The sequence below is a fragment of the Camelus bactrianus genome, chromosome 1 (assembly GCF_048773025.1).
Source record: "Camelus bactrianus isolate YW-2024 breed Bactrian camel chromosome 1, ASM4877302v1, whole genome shotgun sequence".
Classification (NCBI taxonomy): domain Eukaryota; kingdom Metazoa; phylum Chordata; class Mammalia; order Artiodactyla; family Camelidae; genus Camelus; species Camelus bactrianus.
This window is the reverse complement of record NC_133539.1, coordinates 94,136,892-94,156,758: the sequence shown is the minus strand read 5'-3', so window position 1 is coordinate 94,156,758 and position 19,867 is coordinate 94,136,892. Positions and strand designations below refer to the sequence as shown.

Genomic DNA, 19,867 nt, shown 5'->3' with positions numbered 1-19,867 from the left:
TAGAAGGATCATAATAGCCCTTGTTTGTATCAGTTTTCATGTATACAGTAGCCCAGATCAACATTTGAGAAATTGTTAAGGCATTATAGCAGAGTTTACTTAACATCAGAATATAGTGTGTTCAGCCAGGTGCCATTAATACCTAACTATGCCATTGCAAGAGAATTTATTAGTAAGGTTTCCATGGATTCTTTTTCCCTCCTCCTCCAGCCTCTTTAAAAATGCATTATGGACTTTTGCCAGGGTGCTATAAATAATTGGATTTAGTTTCTCGTCTCCTTTCTTCTGGCTCAGATTACAAATATAAGTTGACAAGCCTTTTCTACTGATTTTGACTCACTGAGATTGCATTAAGATTATGAAGAGATGGCTGAGTATCATTTTTCTTCCTTTATTCCTTCTGTAATTGAACTATAAATATTCCCAATTAATTATAGTTCTTACAAAGATATCAGTTATTGCAATTCGAAAACTCCAAAGGCTTTGTAATGAAAGACAAACATTTTAGAGCCATGCATTTGTTGAAAGTTGATGCTAATTACAGCGATTAATTCTTCCTCATGGGGTAAATAACATTTTACAGACTGATAAATGCTTGTATTCTTTCTTTTTATATTAATATGAGAAACTTATCAGGGATAAGGAATAGACTGATACGTGCATAAAAGTATTTCTAATAAACAATATGTTGCTTTTCTTGGGAATTGATTGAAAACCAAAAGTTACATTTTTCCCCCCACATATGTGGAGTCTGGGCTTGCAGGATCCTGATACATGGAAGCAAAAGTTTAATGAGTCCCTGATAACTTAAACTGTTTCTAAATTATACATAAATTTAAGGGGGTGTAAATAATGATTTCAAAAACCTTTTGACTTGGATGGAAATGAGCGTCTTCTCAAGTATCCCTTGGATGCTTTGTCATTTGATGATGATAATAATAACATCTATCACTACTTGTCCAGCCCCATGTGTCAGGTACTGTGCTAAATCCTTTGTGTTATTTAATGCTTGCCATGATCTGTACAGGAGATAGTGGAGGAGAAGCATAGAGGTTAGGTAAATTGCACCCAAGTAGTAAGTACTCAGATAATAAGGGGTGAGCCAGAATTCAGCCCCACATCTGACTCTGGAGCCCTCCCTAGGGGGGTCAAATTCAAATCTCTGTCTTGGCAGCCAGGTCAAGCAGGACGGTGTGAGGTGGTTCTGAGTGGTAGGTTCACTGGGGTCACTCTATACGGGGGTGTGAATGCAGCCCCAGCCACTGTGGCTGTTGTGGGAACATGAGCTCAGTGTCACGATCTGATATTTCAAGAAAAGTGGGAAATCTGGGTGTGTGGCTACAGTCTTGATTTTTAAGTGTTGGGAAATAATTCACATTTTTAAAATACACATATGTGGCAGTTTCAACCCATCAACCACCCGTTTGAGAGGCTCTGAAGCTCATTTTGTTGGTTTTATCATTTGTTCAGAATTAGCCTGATAAAGTCAACGGACCTTGTGCCTGTGTACGAGTTCCTCAGAGACTCTCTCTATAGCCTCAGTAAGTATTAGAGGAGGGAGGGAGGGGGAATGTGTTTTAATGTATTAGGGTGAACACTGTCACCAGGACTTAGAGAAATTAAGCATAAAGAATTTCAAATAGACCTTTGTCTCTAATAGTATGTGATTTGAGGCATTGAGAAAATAGTATTTTTAATAACACATTCTGATCTTTCCTTTATTTTTCCCTCTGTTAATATTAGATGGGCACTGGAATAATACTCCTTTGTCAAATTTTTGATGCAACTAAAGAATCAGGTCGATTTGCATTTTTTTTTAATAGTGTTAACATGGGAGTAAAAACCCTTTTTTTAAAGAACAGGTTTATATACCTACACGCATTTTTTTTCCTGATTCAAAAAATTGAGAAACCTGAGTTGGCTCCTGGGTATTAATCTGGTAGAAGGTAAGGCAACTCCTGAAAACTGAGAAATGCTTAAAATTAGGAACTGTCTCGATAAGAGAAACATACTATAAGCACAGCAAAGAAAGATAATGATGGGGACGCCTGTTAGGCTGAGTCTCTGGGGGTCCTGGATGCCGTGGAAGTGCCCTTGGCGTGCAGATTGGGGCTTCCTGGGGAGGGGACTCCTGTTTACAATGCTGTCGGTGTCTATTTTTTTTTTTTTACAACATTGAATTTACCGCTGTGGCATAGAGTGGAGGGTGAAAGTCAAAGGAACAGTGGTGGCATCCCTTTCACCTTGTTTTCAAAGTCTCTACAGAAGGTCACGGTTAGATTTCTGACCTCTGTCCCTCACCTGCAGGTGCACTTCATTCCTATGGTTCAAGTCTGAGGTGGCCTGCAGCCCACACATAGAGCTGGGAGTGTGAGCCCTGCCCCTTCTGGGCCATGTCGACTATTGTAGAAGGGGGACAAGCGTGGTGGTGACTCTTTTTACCTAGAACCTCACATGTCCGTTAACTTTCCAAGGAAATAAAATATTTCCCTCTCCTTTTTCTATTGTTTATCTTCAAGCCAACCTTAAAAACAGAATGAAACAAAACAAAACAAAAAAATGTAAGGAATTACTATACAGGAAGCCAAAGGTTTGTAAAAGAAAGGGCCTTAAACATTATATGTTTTTCAGAGGTCTTGAGTTCTTTTGAAATTCCTAGAGAGAAATTCTGTGCACTTTTTTAATAAAGTTAACTGCCCCTAGTTTATTTACGATATCACTGAATAATAATAATAATAAAACCTACAAATGATTTTTTGTTTCAGAAACCACTTCTCTATTGCTGAATTGTGGCTTTTCAGTTTGCCAAAAAAAAAAATTTATACTGTATGTTTTGTTTCATTTTGTTTTAGAAAGGAGCCAGTGGATGCTTATTTTACCTAGCTATAACGAGTCCTAAGGAGAGCCCTTGGAAAAGGAACTACTGTTTAATAGAAAGATGTATAAAACCACTTGGAAACTGTAAAGCACTATACGAGGTCTAGTTAAGCCATCAGGTGTAATAACACAACAATTCGGTAGTTGAAACTCAGGCTGGCCTTGTTAGCACAGGTGCCAAGGCATTTTCAGTTTCTAGAGAAACCCGAGAAGCTGCTGACATCGCGAGCAGTCACGTGCCTTGGCAGGCCCTGCATCCTGCGGTCCAGTGGTCCGCTAGCACGTCCCTTCCCTCCCACAGGCATGGCCTCTTGCATTCCTTTTAAACTGGAGACCATCACCTTATTAAAGGATCACAGTGCAGTTCTCCTTTGGGTAAACCCCAGGTAGGCAGTTTCTTTAGTCTTTCTCAAATTCGTGCAAGAAGCTGGGAGCCTGCCCTGCTTCTGTGGCAGAAAATGAGGATGGAGGCGGTTGTGGGAGCTACTCTTTGGGAGAGAAGTGACCAAATGCAGGTGTATATGTATCTTGGCGAAAGTCCAGATGAGCTGCTTACAGTGGTTGTCACAACTGTTAAGATGTCAATTAGAAAAAAAAAAGAGGGGAGGGAGTAGCTCACTGGTAGTGTGTTTATCATACATGAGGTTCAATCTCCAGTACCTCCATTAAAACACACACACACACACACACACACACACACACACACACATACACACATATATATATATATATAAAGAAGGAAAACTAGAGAATCACAGACTCCCTGCAAACTGAAAGTGGTCACCTCTCCGCAATCTGGCCACTGTGTATCCTGGCGAATGACGTATTTGTGGTGATCTAGTGTTGTCCTTCTTAACAAGCAATAAAAGAAGGTTCTGCAGTCACGTTGTCCTTCCCCAGCGTGTAGGTGGATTCCAGCTGTAGGTTGGCTTTATGAAGGGCCTCAGAGAGCTGGTTGGGAAGGAACCAAGAGGAGAGGTGCATTGTGGGCTTTTCTTAGAGGGAGTCATATGGATAGAAGCCAGCAGTTAGAGATTTGGTTTGGACAGCTGGGTCTCATTGGCAGTTCAGAGGAAAGGGTGATGGGGCCAGAGTTTTTAGTAAGGGGTTTTGGTAAATTCTTTAAAAGTGGATTGAAGCAGGGAAGAAAGAAATAAAAGTGGGGAATGCTATGAAGAGTAAAATACCACGGCAGAAGCTGTGTATTTAGGGACCAGGGTTTTAGTAGAGAAATAAAGAGAAGGAGGTGGTGTGTATGTAAGACAGAGCACAAACATTGGTGAAATGTGACTGCTCATGGCTTGTAGATTACTGACTGGCAGCAGGGAATGTAGACTTCAGAAGTACACTTACTATAGAAATGTTTCTAAAGGAATAGATAATGTATTTTGTAATTCAAAATTCACCATTATTAAAGAAAGTTAAAGGCTGCCAGCATCTTGGTTGTGGTTAAATGCTAGGTAAGATTTTTATATCCCATTTTGATTCTTTGGGACTCAGCTGCTATCATTGGGCCTCTTTGAAAGTCTTATGGGAGGATGTGAAAACAAACCTGTTTTAGCTTTCTACAAATGAACCTGTTACTCACCCGTCGGAGGGGATCTGTGTGGTGAGGAGGTAGAAGGCTGACAGTTGTCACTTGGATCGAAGGCCTGAGCAGTGGGGCCAGGCTGCTTCGGTGTGGACACTGTCTCCAGTGCCTTGGTGTGACTGGGGAGATCCTGGCTGGGTCCCCTCTCGCTGACCCTACAGAGATGCTTAACATTCCCACGTCACTCAGCCCTTTAGATCCACAGAGTGGTTTCAGATTGCGTTCCCAGGGGCCCAGAATTCCCTGAAGGCACTTTAGGGTCAGCCAATTTGGGTGTTAGTCCAAACAACTGGACTCTGGGCCTCCTGACCCGGCCTGAATCAGAACAGCTCTCCTTTATTGTTTAAATCTTGGGAGTTTTCATAAAAGTCACTTAAAAAGAAATGAAACACACACGGAATCTGCTTTCTGGGAAAGTAGGAAAAGAGAGAGCTCTATACATGAGCAGAATGAGTGGGTATCAGCTCTGACCCCTTCTGTTCATTTCCCAGCTGCCCTTTTTCATTAAAAGAGCTTTATTAAGAGAATAATTCACATACCATGCAAATAAACCATTTATGTTATGTAATTTGGTGGTTTTAGTATATTCACAGATTGAGCAAATATCACCACAATCAACTTTACATTTTCAGCCCCTCAAAAAGAAGCCTTGTACCCAGTAGCCCTCATTTCCCCCAAAACTTCCCCAGCTCTGGACAGCCACCAGTCCACTTTCTGTTTCTATGGATTTAGCTGTTCTGGACATTTCCTATTAATGGAATCATTCAATATGTGGTCTCTTCTGACTAGCTTTTTTCATCTAGCATAGTATTCTCAAGGTTCATCCATGTTGTAACATGTACGAATCTTTATTTCTTTTTATTGCTGAATAATATTCCATTGTATGGCTAAACCACATTTTATTTACCCATTCATTAGTTGACGGACATTGGGCTGTTCCTTCTTTTTACTGGTATATTTTAAGCTGCTATGAACATTTGTGTATAGGTTTTTGTGTGAACATAGGTATTCATTTCTCTTGGGTATACACCTAGGAGTGGGCTTGCTGGGTCGTATGGTAACCCTGCGTTTAACATTCTGAGGAACTGCCAGCCTCCTCTTCTCTTAAGTGGATCATGTGCGTAGACGTGTGGTTGGCCTCCTTGCCTGCTTCTTTGCTCCTCAGTTCAGACTTCAGCCCTACATCCTGCCCTTCACCCTGCTGCCTCTAGGTTACTTTCTAAAGTAGAAGAAACCTCAGTGGTTCTCTATTACGTAGGGAAGGAATTAAAACTGCTTAACATGGCAGTCTGAGTTCTCCCAGTCTAGGCCCTGGCTACGTTTATCATTTCATCCTCCACTCATTTCTCAGTTTTTGTGTATCTTTCTGTGTTAGGTTTTTCATTCTACAAAGCCAGTGGTTCTTAAACTTCTTTGTGTCATAGACCCCTGTGAAAATCTATCATGAACAAGTCCACCACCACGCTCCCTGGGCACAACCTGCGTGTTCCCATCTTTGCCGGCGTATACCCTCCCCTCCTCGCTCCCTTCTCCTTCCTGGTAGTCACCTACTGTGAAAGTCTCTTTTTAAAGCGTCTTTTGAAGGACTTGAAAGAGAGTATTTTGTTTTATTTTTCATCAGTCATGCTAACAGCTATTTGTGCCATCTTCCACTGGGGCTCTGAGGGGGTTGAACAGGGCGGGGCTGACCTCCCTAGGAACTGGATGATAGGTGCTACCAAGGCACGGATTTTTGTTGGAATTGCCCTGGGCTGTGTGTTCTTTGTGCCTAGAGTAGAGCCTGGTATGTGGTAGGTGTTCAGTAAATAGTGAATGAGTAGAGGAGAGAGCTGGGTCTGGAACTTTGAGCTTTCTGAGATTGATGAAGCTCTGAAGTCAGGCCCCTAAGTAGTTAAGAGGCCTGCATGCAGATACTGGATGTTGGATATTGGCAAGGGAACAGGAGGTTAGAAAGAGAGAGGTTTAAAACAGATTAAGGGGGTGCATTAGTTTCCTATCACTGCTGTAACAAACTACTACAAATTTAGTGGTTTAAAATAACACATTTTTTTTTTCCTTGTAATTCTGAAGATCAGAAATCTGAAGTCAGTTTCACTGGGCTAACATCAAGGTGTCACCAGGGCTGGTTCTTTCTGGAGGCTCTAGGGGAGAATCCATTGCTGTGCCTTTTCTAGCTTCCACAAGACTCCTGCTTTCCTTGGCTTATGACCATTTCTTGGATCTTCAGGGCCAAATGCATCTTGTCTTTTTTCCTCTCTGATTTCTGCTCCCATCCTTACATCTTCTGAGTCTGATCTTCCTGCCTTTCTCCTGGAAGGACCCTTGTGATTACATCAAACCCACCTGGATGATCCAGGATGCTTTCCCAGTGTCAAGACCCTTCATCATATCTGCAAGTTCCCTTTGACCATGGAAGGTAGCATGTTCACAGGACGTGGACATCTTTGGGGACCATTACTTAGCCTACCATAGGGGACTCTAAAAATAAACATGGTGCCCCCTGTGTTTTTGCCAAGAGCGTCTGGGCCTTGCCTGGCTTAAAGCCTCTTAATCGTGACATGACTTCTTCCTCACAATGAGCAGGAGGCCAGGGCCAAGAATAGTATTTATATGTAAAGAAATATTCCACCGCTTCTTGTCAGCAAATTGTCAGTTTTCTCTGGTTTGTTGCTTTCCCATCTGTAACTCACTGATGAGGTACCAACACATAGGACCTATAGAGGACTAACTAAGCTAGACCCTCTAATTTTATCATTGATAAGTGCCCATTACAGTTTAAAAAAAATGATGAGGAAGCGTATACCTGTGATTTTGAGCAGATTTGGTGTACGGCAGGATTGTATTACACTTGACTACCCAGACTTAAGTGATGGAAATACAGGAGCTAGAATTGGTGCTCTTGAACGGAGTGGACTGGAAAAGTAAGGAAGCCTACTGGCATTATTTAAAAGATATGAATTGTGTAAATTCATACAGGAGAGAAAGGCATTTTATTGCACTATGAATAATAATGAATGTTAATGAGCACATACCAGGTGCCAGACCATGTTCTAACCACTTAATACGTTTTAATTCATTCAGTCATCCTGAGAACCACATGAGGTCATACCATTATTATTCCCGCTTTACAAATGAGGAAGCAGAGCCTGGAGACGTTGAGTTGCCTAAGGTCACACAGCTAGTAAAAGAGCCGGGGTGGGATTTGAACCCAGGCCATCTGGCTCCAGAATCTGCGCTTGTAACCAAGAGCCTGCATGCATTTTCCAGAGGTGTGGTGTAATTACGATTAGTCTGGCCATGGTAGGTCCAGTGCAAAATGGACTTTAGTTGGAAATGTGTGCTCTTACAGGTATTGTTATCTGATAGAATTTACTCATGAGATAAGAGAGCACCTGTAGCTAATGTTGGAGGAAAGCATAAAGGCTGAGAAAAAGAAAGTGGGAAGCTTGGTCTTTGGTATAGAGGAGATGATGTGGAGGCTTCATTGCACGTTCTCTCTTTTCATGCCTTCATGCTCCCCTACCATTGGCCTGTAGGATCTCTTCCCCTCTTCCTGGCATGTTTCCTGCTTCCCTGTGCTGCCAGTGGTCTTTCTTGAGCTGATTACTGGTGTGGCGGCGCTGAGGGTTGACCCAGTCTTCCCCACTCCGCTTGTTCCGTCTCGGTAAATGAAGAAACAGAAATGACTCATTATCCCAGATCCACTTAAAGCCAGGATGAGGATTGTTTACCACAGATCCCGTTCTTTGGATACTGTGCTAGCCTGCGCTAATAACCATCTAAAAAGAAAGTATTTAAAAAATCCTCTGGAAGTTGAATGAGTGGGTTGTATGAAAAGGGACGGACTGGAGCGAGCTGCTGTCAAACTGGAGCACGTTTGAAAAATGTCAGAGGAGACGTGGAATTCTATTTTCCTCATGCAGACAAGCATCCTTTTTTTGGGGGATATTATGGTTTGGGAAACTGGCCTGTAGAGTTTTTCAAAATCCTATGTCCTCCTGATTCCTTTTTCTTCTTGATGAAACTAATGGGCATTTATCAGGCATATTTAATAAAGAAAAACCAAGATGCAAAGATTTAGGGCTTACTTTAAATGCTACTCTTCCTTGTGGATTGAATTTTTGTTAGAGTCCAAACTCACTCTGCTCGCCAAATGACAGGCCAATAAATCGGGAGATGAGGTTTTTGAGCAAGGAATAATAACTTTATTCAGAAAGACAGCAAACCAAGAAGATGGGAGACTAGTGTCCTGGAGAACTATTTTACCCAAGTCAGAATTAAGGCTTCTTTTATCCTAAAAAGGGAAGGGGTGTGGCTGGTTGTTGCAAACTTCTTGGTGTTGGAATCCTTTGTTCTTGGAGCTGTCCTCTTAGGTCAGGTCATGGTGTTCTTGTATACCTCCAACAAGACAAATGTTAGTCTCTGTTCTGCAGCTTTTAATCTCTGTATGAATGGAGAAGTGTTACACTGTTAGAGGTCAGAGCCTTGAGAATGGGCTATCCTGTATACTTCAGGCTATGGACAACTTTTTTTTTTTCCACAAAAGGCACAGAACCAGCATGGCTAAGCTCAGAAAACAGCAAGGGTTGAAGCCAAAGGAACAGGTTTAATATGGAGTCAGATTTGTTCTTCTCTATTACATTCTGACTTGAAATCCCAAGGGTGCTACCTAAAAAGGATCTGGAAATAGTGCCTGAAGAAAAACCTGTTCTTCCCTATGCTGAGTTTATTCCAGAATGACCAGTTCACAATAGGAAAGGGGGCTTCAGCATGAAAAGATGTGTTTGTTTTAATTGACTTTGTGCCAGTGTTCTGTAAATTCGTTCTTAGTGCTGTTCCCAAGCAGCAGTGAAGAATCCACCTCTTCCTGGTTTGTTTATAATTGATAATTTATTCTCCAACTACATCCACCAGAGGCTCAAGGCTGCTGGCAAAAAATGACACGTGCACAACAGGAAACAAGGCAAGGACAGAGAGAGCCTGCCTGCCCAGCCAGCCCTCCCAGTAGAGCTGCTGAGTGAGGGTGAAACACGGCAACACCCCTCCAGGCAGCCAGGGGGAAGAGGTCACAGAACTGGTTATGTAACTGTCATCTAATAAAAGGAAACCGTATCTCAGAAGTCATAAATCTTTTCTAGGTTTGGAGTTTTCAAAGAATTTTTGGCCAGGCAGTGGATTAGTAAAACTGTTCTTGAGGTTACAAGCCCTGTGTCTTGGATGCTGTGTAAGGAGTGTAAACACCCACCTGCCATACTTGCCAACCCACAGGGCTGTGCGAGGCCACCCCAGCCCACCCCCCTCATAAGGACCCTAATCACTTAACTGGCCTGAAGTTAAGAACTCGTGCCTGGCAGATACTTGTTTCATATTATCACTCACTGTTCCTCTCCTTGGAAGACAGCAGTTTTAACAGCAGGGCAGAGGAGGAATACCTGGTATTGATTCATTTAACACATTTATTGAGTCCTCATTCTTTATTTGATCCTCGAAATCCAGTGGTGAACCAGCATACGTGGTCTCAGTTTTCATGTTCATATATAAAATTGAGGGGGGGGAGGATTTTCTACTAGATAGAAATGCATAGTTGTGCTCAAATAAAAAAAAATAATTAAAAACTACAAAACTGTCCATAATAACCCAGAGCACCCCACGCCCATGCATACACAAGCTTTCTCCTCTTCTCAGGACGTTTTGATAAGAGTGCTGGCAAATGGTTCCTGTCATTCATTAGAGTGTGGTCTTCATTTCTGGGAGAAATTAAAATGTGGATGAATGCATGTGAATAGCATTGAAGCAAAAGAATCAGGTATGCAAAAGGTTACCATGGGAACAAGACCCTTTTCCTCCAACTTCTGTGGAGCAGATTCAGATGATAAATACTTTAAATTCTCATTTTTAAGCAAACACTCAGTCTAATGGTATTAACAATTCAAAATCTTTTCAAATACTGTTTTTCTGTATTTGTGTGGTCCCATTTCTGTTCCCTCTAGTGTGTTTGTGATCAGTGACAGGAAGGACTAGGGAAATGGGAGCCTTCATTGGTGGCAGAGAAGTCTTGGGGGCACTTGGCTCTGTATTCTCTCTTTGCTCCTCCCTTCCCTAACCACCAGCTCCGCTTTCTTTGGGATTTGCTGGGTGCCTTGAACAGAAGGCGTGGGGAGCTGGATTTAAAACTATCGGGCTCTGTGTTACGTGGCATTAAAGGTAAGAAAACCCTTTGTTTATCTCTTTCACTCAGTCTCTTCTGTTATCTGTCTGAACTGATCTTAAAGATTTTGATAGGGTGATAAGAATCTTTCAACAAAAACCATCCTAGAGGTTTGAAGGATCAAACAAGTAGCTATTGGAATGGGAATGCGGGCTCCCAGAACATTTTTGTTGAGAACGTTTTTTTTCCCCACATTCCCAACCACTTTTAATTCAACCCTTATCCGTTTATTATCAACTCAGAGAGGAAATTTCAGAAAACATATAGTCTGCTGAGAAGGAAACCCTGTGAGACTGACTGGATCAGGGTGTAGGGTATTCTTACTGGGAAGCAGCAGCCCTGCATTTTTGTTGTATTACTATTTCCTGTGAGTGTGACTCTTGTGTAGGTCTCACAGATGAGCTTCATCTTGTTCATCGATTTTGATTGATTGATGATGGCTGCCTGGAGTGCAGATTCCGCATCTGGGCAGAGCACCGTAATTAGTTAATGATGCCTGCCGTGCGTTAGTGGTGATACTCTTGCCATGTTCCTCTCTCTGATCCAGTGTGTTAAAAGAAATTGATGCTGATCTTTAGTGTCAACGTGACCACCAAAAAACGAAAACAAAAACAAAAACAAAAATAACCCCCAAACAAATAAGCCCAAAATCTCATTTACCCGCAGCAGAATATAAATTCACTTTGGTAGAGTACAGAACGTTCTGTTATTGCTCTGTTAGAAAAGTATTTCCAGCAGCACATAGTTTGCTGCCACTTATCTGGAATATTTCTTTGTTTAGTGAAGGCATTTTATTATATAACAGCAATTTAGACATGGAAAACCTGCCTGGTATGTTACACGTCTCCAGCGTAAGTGAATATGACCCTCTCTGGCGGAATACTGCCGCCACTTAGATTGACAACTCATTCAAATGAGGAAGGAGTCCAGGAATGATTTGAGTTTGCTTTCGGCAGATGGATATTAATGAAGGAAAAGTACCTTGAAAGGATGCCATTCCAAGAAGGGCACAGGAGAACGCTGATTATATCCAGAGCCCTGCTTCCCCAGCTAGAGCGCTGAGTGCTGAGCTTCTTAGCAGCCTGGAATTGTCCGTAAATCAGGTGGGGGAGGGGCCGGTCTGGCAGGGTTTTTGGTAAGTGCAGCTGCCACTGAAGAAACGTGGGCTGGGCTTGGTCTCACGTTAGTGACCGTACTTGACAGGATTGTAAAAGGGTAGGCTGGGAGTTCATGTCTTCATTGGTGGCCCTCACTGCGCCTAGCATGGCTCTGGGAACTCACTTCGTGGTCAATAAATATATACTGACTTGACTTACAAGTGAGTGAAGCACGGTAGAGACAGACCTCTTTGTAGATGTTACATTCTTGGTAAAATAGCAGTAGAGCAGAATTCCTTGAATGAATTCCATTATTATAATTTTCTGTTTAAAACACAGATTTATTCACGCATTAAATATTTGACTGTCTTTTCTCCAAAGAAGACATACAGACGGCCAATAGGTACATGAAAAGATGCTCAACATAGTTAATTATTAGAGAAATGCAAATCAGAACTACGATGAGGTATCACCTCCTACCAGTCAGAATGGCCATCATTCAAAAGTCCACAAACGATAAATGCTGCAGAGGGTCTGGAGAAAAGGGAACCCTCCTACACTGCTGGTGGGAATGTAAATTGATGTAGCCACTATGGAAGGCAGTATATGGAGGTTCCTTAAAGAACTAAAAATAGAGTTGCCGTGTGATCCAGTAATCCCATTCCTAGGCATATATCCAGAGAAAACTCGAATTCAGAAAGATACCTATACCCCAGTGTTCATGGCAGCACTATTGGCAATAGCCAAGCATGGAAGCAACCTGAGTGTCCATCAACAAATGAATGAATAAAGATGTGACACACACACACACACACACACACACAATGGAACATTACTCATCCATAAAAAGAATGAAATTATACCATTTGCAGCAACATGGATGGACCTGGAGTTAGTCATACTAAGTGAAGTAAGCCAGAAAAACAAAGACAAATACCATATGGTATCACTTCTATGTGGAATCTAAAATATGATTCAAATGAACTTATTTACAAAACAGAAAGAGACTCACATACATAGAAACCAAACTATGGTTACCACAGGGGAAAGGGGGTGAGGAGAGATAAATTAGGATTTGAGGATTAACAGATACAAGCTACTGTATATAAAATAGATAAACAATAAGGTCATACTATATATAGCACAGGGAACTATATTTAATATTCTATAATAAACCATGATGGAAAAGAATATGAAAAAGAATATATTTATGGATAACTGAATCGCTTTGTTATACACCTGTAACTAACACAACATTATAAATCAACTATACTTCAATTAAAAAACATTTGACTGTCTTTTATATTCCAGGTCCTGTGGCTAGGCCCCAAGCATACAGTGTTGAACAAATCAGGCACAGCCTGTCCTGTAGCCCTTGCTGAGAGAGACAAAGGAAGACAAAATCATAATACAATCAATTATGATCATAGTAGGTACACGAAAGGAAAAGCAGTGAGGTTTATTAAAGACATACATACAATAAAGGAGCCTAATCCAGTCCAGAAGGGTCAGAGAAGGCTTCCTGGAGGAGATGAAATTTAACCCAAGACTTGAAGGGTGAGTGGGGCAAAGAGGAGCGCAGTAGGGAACAGGGAAGGCTGAGATGAATGACTCCCAGAGGGTTTCACAGGGCACCTGTAAACCCGTATTTGCTCCTGCTATGTGGGTCAGGACTGGAAAACATCACTGGTGGCCACCCTCCTGGTGGCTGCACCAAGGGAGGCTGTCGACTCTTCTGCTGTCCTGCAGCTCTTGCCACAGCATGAATCCACGTCAGAGTCTTTACCGTGTTGATGTATGTAAGTTACTTGCTGAGATGGTTCAACAGTTGATCTTCTTGGAAAGACATTTTTTTTTTCCATTCCAGCTGCTAGCCTTCTTGCTGGATGTCTAGACTGAGGGCTGGCTGGTAGTTAACAGATCAGTGGACACCTGTGAGCAGAGACAGTAGGTGTGGTAGTTCAGTTGCTGGCTGTGAATTCAGAAAGGCTCCGGCTCTGGGTTCAAACTGAGTCTCAGCTGTTTCAAGTTTTGACTTAAGCTCTCTTAGCCTTGGTTTTCTTATCTATAGAATGGGTATAATAGCCATCTCATAAAGTAGGCCTGAAAATTAAATTAAATGAAGGCAGTACATGGGAAGCACTGCGCTTGGTGCAGTGAAGAGTGGTCATGATTATCAATCGTTTGCACCTTGACATCCACCAAAGGATGTCATCCTGTGCTAGACGTGGGATATTTTTTGTCTGACTGGTGATGAAACCAGATTTGTTGTCTGTATTAAATAAGCTTTAATTCTTTCTATAGATAGGTGGATTTGTTGTACAATCTTCAAGAGTTCTCAGGAATGAACACTTATCTTTGACATGACCATTACCTTACCAGTTGAATTTTAAGAAGGCTGTTGGTAATGGTATGGGGACACCTGTACCTTAAACATTTGTAGGTCTTTTCTGCTTACTGTGGAAGGGAGAAAGTGACACTCATGAAAGTATATGTGCTGAGTAGACTAGAAGTGGCTGCCCCACTGTTGACTTCGTTTTTCCCGCTAAATCCAGTGTTACATTTAAGACCATCACCTGATAAAGCAACCACAAACAGCCTAAAGAATATACCGTCCCTGCAGTTCTAGGAAATACTAGCGGAGAGGCTACAGGCCTCGAGCATCTCTTCAGACATGGCCGTGCAGTTCTCATGTTGAAGTCCCTTCTCCTGGGAGGCCTCCCTGGGGTTTCTTGGTGGTCTGACCATTCTCTGCACAGTCAAGAAGCTCACCTGGGCAGGCTGCAGTCACTGTCCACACTCGTTTGAAGTATGGGTGTGACTAGGTTGGGGGAGAAGAAGCAGGAAGCAAGTAGTTTAGTGTTGCTTTGGAGATGTCAAACAGACAGCTGAAAATGCACATCTGTGGGACCTCAGAGCCACCGGATGCTGGTGAGGGTTGAGTCAGCAGTCAAACGGGGCTAACCTGGGCTTCTGAGTTAGAGGCACTGCTTCCAGGAAGCTTTTCTGGTCCATCAGAGGTTTTTCAAAATCTCAACGTTAGTAATGAGGTTAGAATTTTGGTAGGTTGTACAGAAAGTTTGTACATGATTGGTTGTAAAACATGATCATCCTGGTAATGCTACAAAGAGGAAGTAATGAAGGTGGTATGCCAGAAAAAATAATTCATAGGGCTGAAATAGATTTCCATGAAAAAATTGTCCTTCAGGGAAGCCAAATTACTTCACAGACTCATTCAATTTCATCCAGGGAACCAGAATGCTTTTACTTTTGCTTCAGATTTCATTTGGATATCTGGCATTCTTGGTTATTGAAATAATACCTCATTCTTTAGTAATACTTTCTTGGCTTGTTTGTTGCTCAGCTCACTTAGTAAAATATGTAAATTTACCAAAATAACCAGTAGATAATTTAACATAGAAAGCTTTGAATTATGTCAATTATGCTGCTGTCAAAATAAAAGATGGGTGGTTTGGTTTATATTATATTATAGTAAGCAGCATAAACAGATATTTCATTAGTACTTTTGTTTTTAATCTGGTACTTTGGCAAACCTTCTATAGTGATAAATGAATTTTCCTTTTCACTGGGAGAAGCCAAGTTACTGTTGTGTTTGGTTTTATAGTTGCATTCCTTCAGACTGTAACAGTTAGCTGAAGACAAGAAACTGGAAGAGATATTTGCCTCTAAGATATTTATTTCTGAGATTTACATGATAATAACTTAATGGTTTCTTATTTTTTCAGTTTTCTCTGAACATTTTTTAAATGACACTTGGAGCTAAAAGAAATTGCAAATATTTTGCATTTATATGAAAAACCCGCTAAAAATGAACTAGTCCTGACCGTATACTACCTAGAATTCCTGTGGCTCTGAATTCTCACAGATGTGTACTTTCAGCTGTCCATTTGGCTTTGCCAAGGGAAAATTAAACTGCTTTCATCTTGCTACCCACCCCCCACCACCCAAAGTCCCTGTCTTCATGAATGGTTTAATGACCCACCTTGATGCCCAGGTAGAAGCTTTGACTAGAAACCGCAGTATCTTCCTTGACTTTCCCATCTAATAAGTTTCTCCATTCTACTGACTTTCCCTCTAAACTGTTACCCTAATGTGTCCTCTTTTTGATTTCCCACTGCCAGGCTTTATTGTCACTTGCCCAGGTGAGCCATCTCACTGGCCTGTTTGTGGTCTGTCTCTCCCACCTCTCTTCTGTCTCAATTGTCTTTTGTCTGATTAGATGATTTATTGGCTTCAACACCTCCAGCAGGTTCTTGTTGTCCACAGATTAAGCTCCTCAGCCTACAGTTGAAGCTTTGCAGTCTAGCTTTGATCCACTTGCTTTTCAGCCCTCATTCTCTGCCCCATTCCTCCTGTGGTCAACACCTCACCTCACTGAACCCTACTGTTTTCTGAACGAGATTCATGCTTGTGCCCACATTGTGTCTCTGCCTGCAGTGCCCTGCTTCCGTGCTCCCCAAATTGCCACCCTCATCACCAGTGACCCCTCTCCTCACCTCACACCATCAGTCACCTGCCCCTGGACTTTTCATTGTCTTCCTCTGTTATAGGTCTTGTATCACAGTTAATTGGCTCTATGCCTCCCATGGGCCACTCAACTCTTGAGTGTCAGGAAGGGAAGGATCATTTCTTACTCAACCATCATTTAATGAGATAATCTCTCCTTAGTGTGTAACTCAGCTTCTTCTGTATTGGTCTTAGTATTATACTACCACTTCTTGAAATATACTAATAGTGGCAGAGTCAGCGAGGTTGAAATACCACCTCTGGATGCATATCCCGAAGATCTGAAAACTGACTCAGATACTTGTATGAGAATGTTAATGGCAGCATTAGTCACAACAGTCAAAAGGTGGAAACAACCCAAGTGTTCACCAACAGATGAAAGGATAAACAAATTATAGTACGTACCTTCGATGGAATATTATTCATCCATAAAGAGGGAAAAGTTCTGATATATCCTTCAACATGGATGAACCTAGAAAGCATCATACTAAGTGAAATAAGCCAAACAAAAAGTACAGATATTGTGTAATTCCACTTACATGAAATACCTAGAATAAGCAAATTCATAGAGAGAGAAAATAGATTAGAGGTTGTCAGAGACTGAGAAGAGGAGGAAATGGAGAATTATTGCTTTATGGGGACAGCATTTCTGTTCAGGGTGATGAAAGTATTTTGGAAATAGTGATGATGGTTGCACAATATTGTGAATGTAATTAAAGCCATTGAAAATGGTGAAAATTGCAACTTTTATGTAGTGTATATTTTACCAGAATAAAAAAATATAGTTTATATAATTAAAAAAAAAGATACTGCCGCCAACACCCTTATGTACATGTGTTCCAACATGTAGTTATATACAATTATATCATTTATGTTTATCATTCTTACCACGAAATAGTGCAAACTTCTTGAAGTCAGGGACCAGTCTAGATAGAAAATATTCTTTATGAAACACTGTTTTTATTTGTATGGGGTTTGAAGTTGGAGGTTTCTGAAATTCTGAAACTTTTTTGGAGAGGGTTTGATATTTTATTTGAATGTTAATGAGTTCAGTCTCGACAAAGTGACAGTGAAGCTGCCGACGGAGTTCTGAAACTTAGAGGTGTGCTTTCTGGTCTAGGAGCTGCTGTGCGCATTAACCCTGATCCCTTTGGAAGGGAAGCCAAAAACCCCAGTGGAGTGCGCTTGACGTTTCTCCTCTTGCTGATTTAAACAAGGGGCTGGATGACCAGGTCATGTGGATGGGAATCATGCTGATTATTTTCCTTAAATCTTTTTTGAAGGAAATAAAAATGTAAATGCTTTCTCGGATATAAATAAGTTCATTCTTCTAGGGAGTTAAAATATATTTCTTTGTCTTTTAAGTGCCTATGGAAACTTTAAAAAATAAAATAGATAGTGATGACAAGCTAATACAGTTTATACTAAAATGAGTTGAATGTCCACTTAAGTTTATAAAAACAAGACCTCTTAATGTCCTGATTGTTTTATTTCTGAGTGCCAGAATTTTCTTTGAAAATAACTGTTATAAATGTGAGCAAATGTTAGCCCATATTTTCTATTAATCATTCTGTCTGAATTTCTACTGCCTCATTCACTGTTAGCCTTGAATTGTGTGTGATGGACACTGGTGAGGAGAAGGGATGTGCTGAAAGCTGAAAAGCTTATGGAAAACTAACCTTCCCTTGTGCCATTCCAAAAGTCAGCACTAGAAAGTATTGTTGGTTTCATCTTCATCACACTTTTTTAGAAAATGTGTCAGTCCTTGCGTGATAGTTACTCCTGATAGATTTTCCTACCACTCCAGACGTGGTCAGGAAGTGTATTCTAGGGCCGTTCTCAAAGTTCGGTGTACATTCAGATTGCCAGGTGATCAGGATAGAATGCAGGTTCAGACTGCGGGAGGTGGGTGGTGAGATTTGGCATTAGTTCTAATATGCTTTTAGAGGGTACCAATGCTACTGGTCTGTGGACCGACCACTTTTTAAGCAGGAACACTGTTTCAGATATCTGCTTCTGATGTTCTGTTAAAATTGATGCAATCTAGGGTTGCCAGATAAAATACAAGACGCCCAAGATGTCCTGTGCAATATTTGGGACATAATTGTATTAATTATTCATTGTTTATTTAATTTTTACTGAACTGGACACGGTATTCACGTGTGTGTGTATGCACATGTACGTGCGCACAACATACACACAAGCACACCCTGACAACCATAAAACACAATCTAAATAATTTATGAAGACGTTTAAATGCCATGCATTGTATTAGATTTAAAATAATATGATTTTTTTTTTTTGAGAGACTGGACACATAGAATTAGGTTTATTTCAGACTTGTTTTTTAGGTACTTACGTAGGCACTCATGCTTTTCAATACAATAAAATACATAAGCATGAATCCTGCCCTCCCTAGTATTTAGGGAATTCTTGAGAAATAGTGAAATCTGTACATTCTAAAATATACCTGAAAGCACAGAAATGCCCTGGATTATCAATGTTTTAAGCCAACCATATGAAGTAATAAGGTGTTAATATGATAGATTTAAATTTAGACTCTTTGTAGTTTTTTTCTTGTTATCTTTCTGAGTCGGTACTATGTACTGTTGATATTTTCAAGCCCTGTTTAATATCATTACATGAGGATAATCTGTTGTCTATTAGAGCATACAGAAGAAAGTGTAAATGCGTTTCTTTGTATTTTCAGATTCTTCACAGAGTTGGAAGCAAGACATCAGAATAATATCTTCATAGATGACATAAGTGACATTGTGGAAAAACACACAGCATCCACATTTGACCCGTACGTGAAATACTGCACGAATGAAGTCTACCAACAGCGGACATTACAAAAATTGTTGTAAGCAACATTGAATATTAGTTTTAATTATCTAACTTTGTTTTAGCTAGATCACATTGATTGAAATTAATCAATTTCTTAAATTATATTAGAAATGCCTCCTGATGGTCTATTTCTCAGGGAGAAAGGATTGCTTTCAGGGTAAGGGTGTTTGAGTAGAAAAATCTAGTTTGTAGAGAATTTTGTCTCTAAAGCAATTATGAAATCATAGTTTATTGTTGTTTTTGTTTTTTTTTAAATTACTGCAAGACACCGGGGAATGATCATCATTTCAAACTTAATCCTTATAATTATTGTTATTATTTTTTTGTTGAAGTACAGTCAGTTTACAATGTTGTGTCAATTTCTGGTGTACAGCATAAAGTTTCAGTCATACCTGTACATACATATATTCCTTTTCATATTCTTTTTCATTACAGGTTACTACAAGATATTGAATATAGTTCCCTGTGCTTTACAGAATAAGCTTGTTGTTTATCTATTTTATATACAGTAGTTAATATCTGCAAATCTCGGACTTTGAGAAGGTTGTTTTCTAAGCAGTTAGCTGGCCATCAAGTAGTCTGCCTGAGGCCAAGAGAGTTGAGTAGGCTGAGCTAGTGCCTGGGGTCCAGAGTTTCCTCTCGTGTTCTGATCTTGTCCACTCCAGCGACAACTCTGTGCGGTTGTTTATAGGAATTGCTGATTTCCCTGAGGGGTCATGA

General features: G+C 40.7%; 1 protein-coding gene across 2 annotated transcripts in view; it reads left to right on the top strand.

The window, feature by feature from the left end:
• ARHGEF26 (Rho guanine nucleotide exchange factor 26) overlaps positions 1–19,867 on the top strand; it is a 117,961-nt gene that overhangs the window by 46,615 nt on the left and 51,479 nt on the right. For both annotated transcript variants that reach the window (XM_010952012.3, XM_010952013.3), the window contains exon 7: positions 19,011–19,163. In XM_010952012.3, the coding sequence (XP_010950314.1) occupies positions 19,011–19,163 (153 nt within the window). The remainder of the gene's footprint in view (positions 1–19,010; positions 19,164–19,867) is intronic.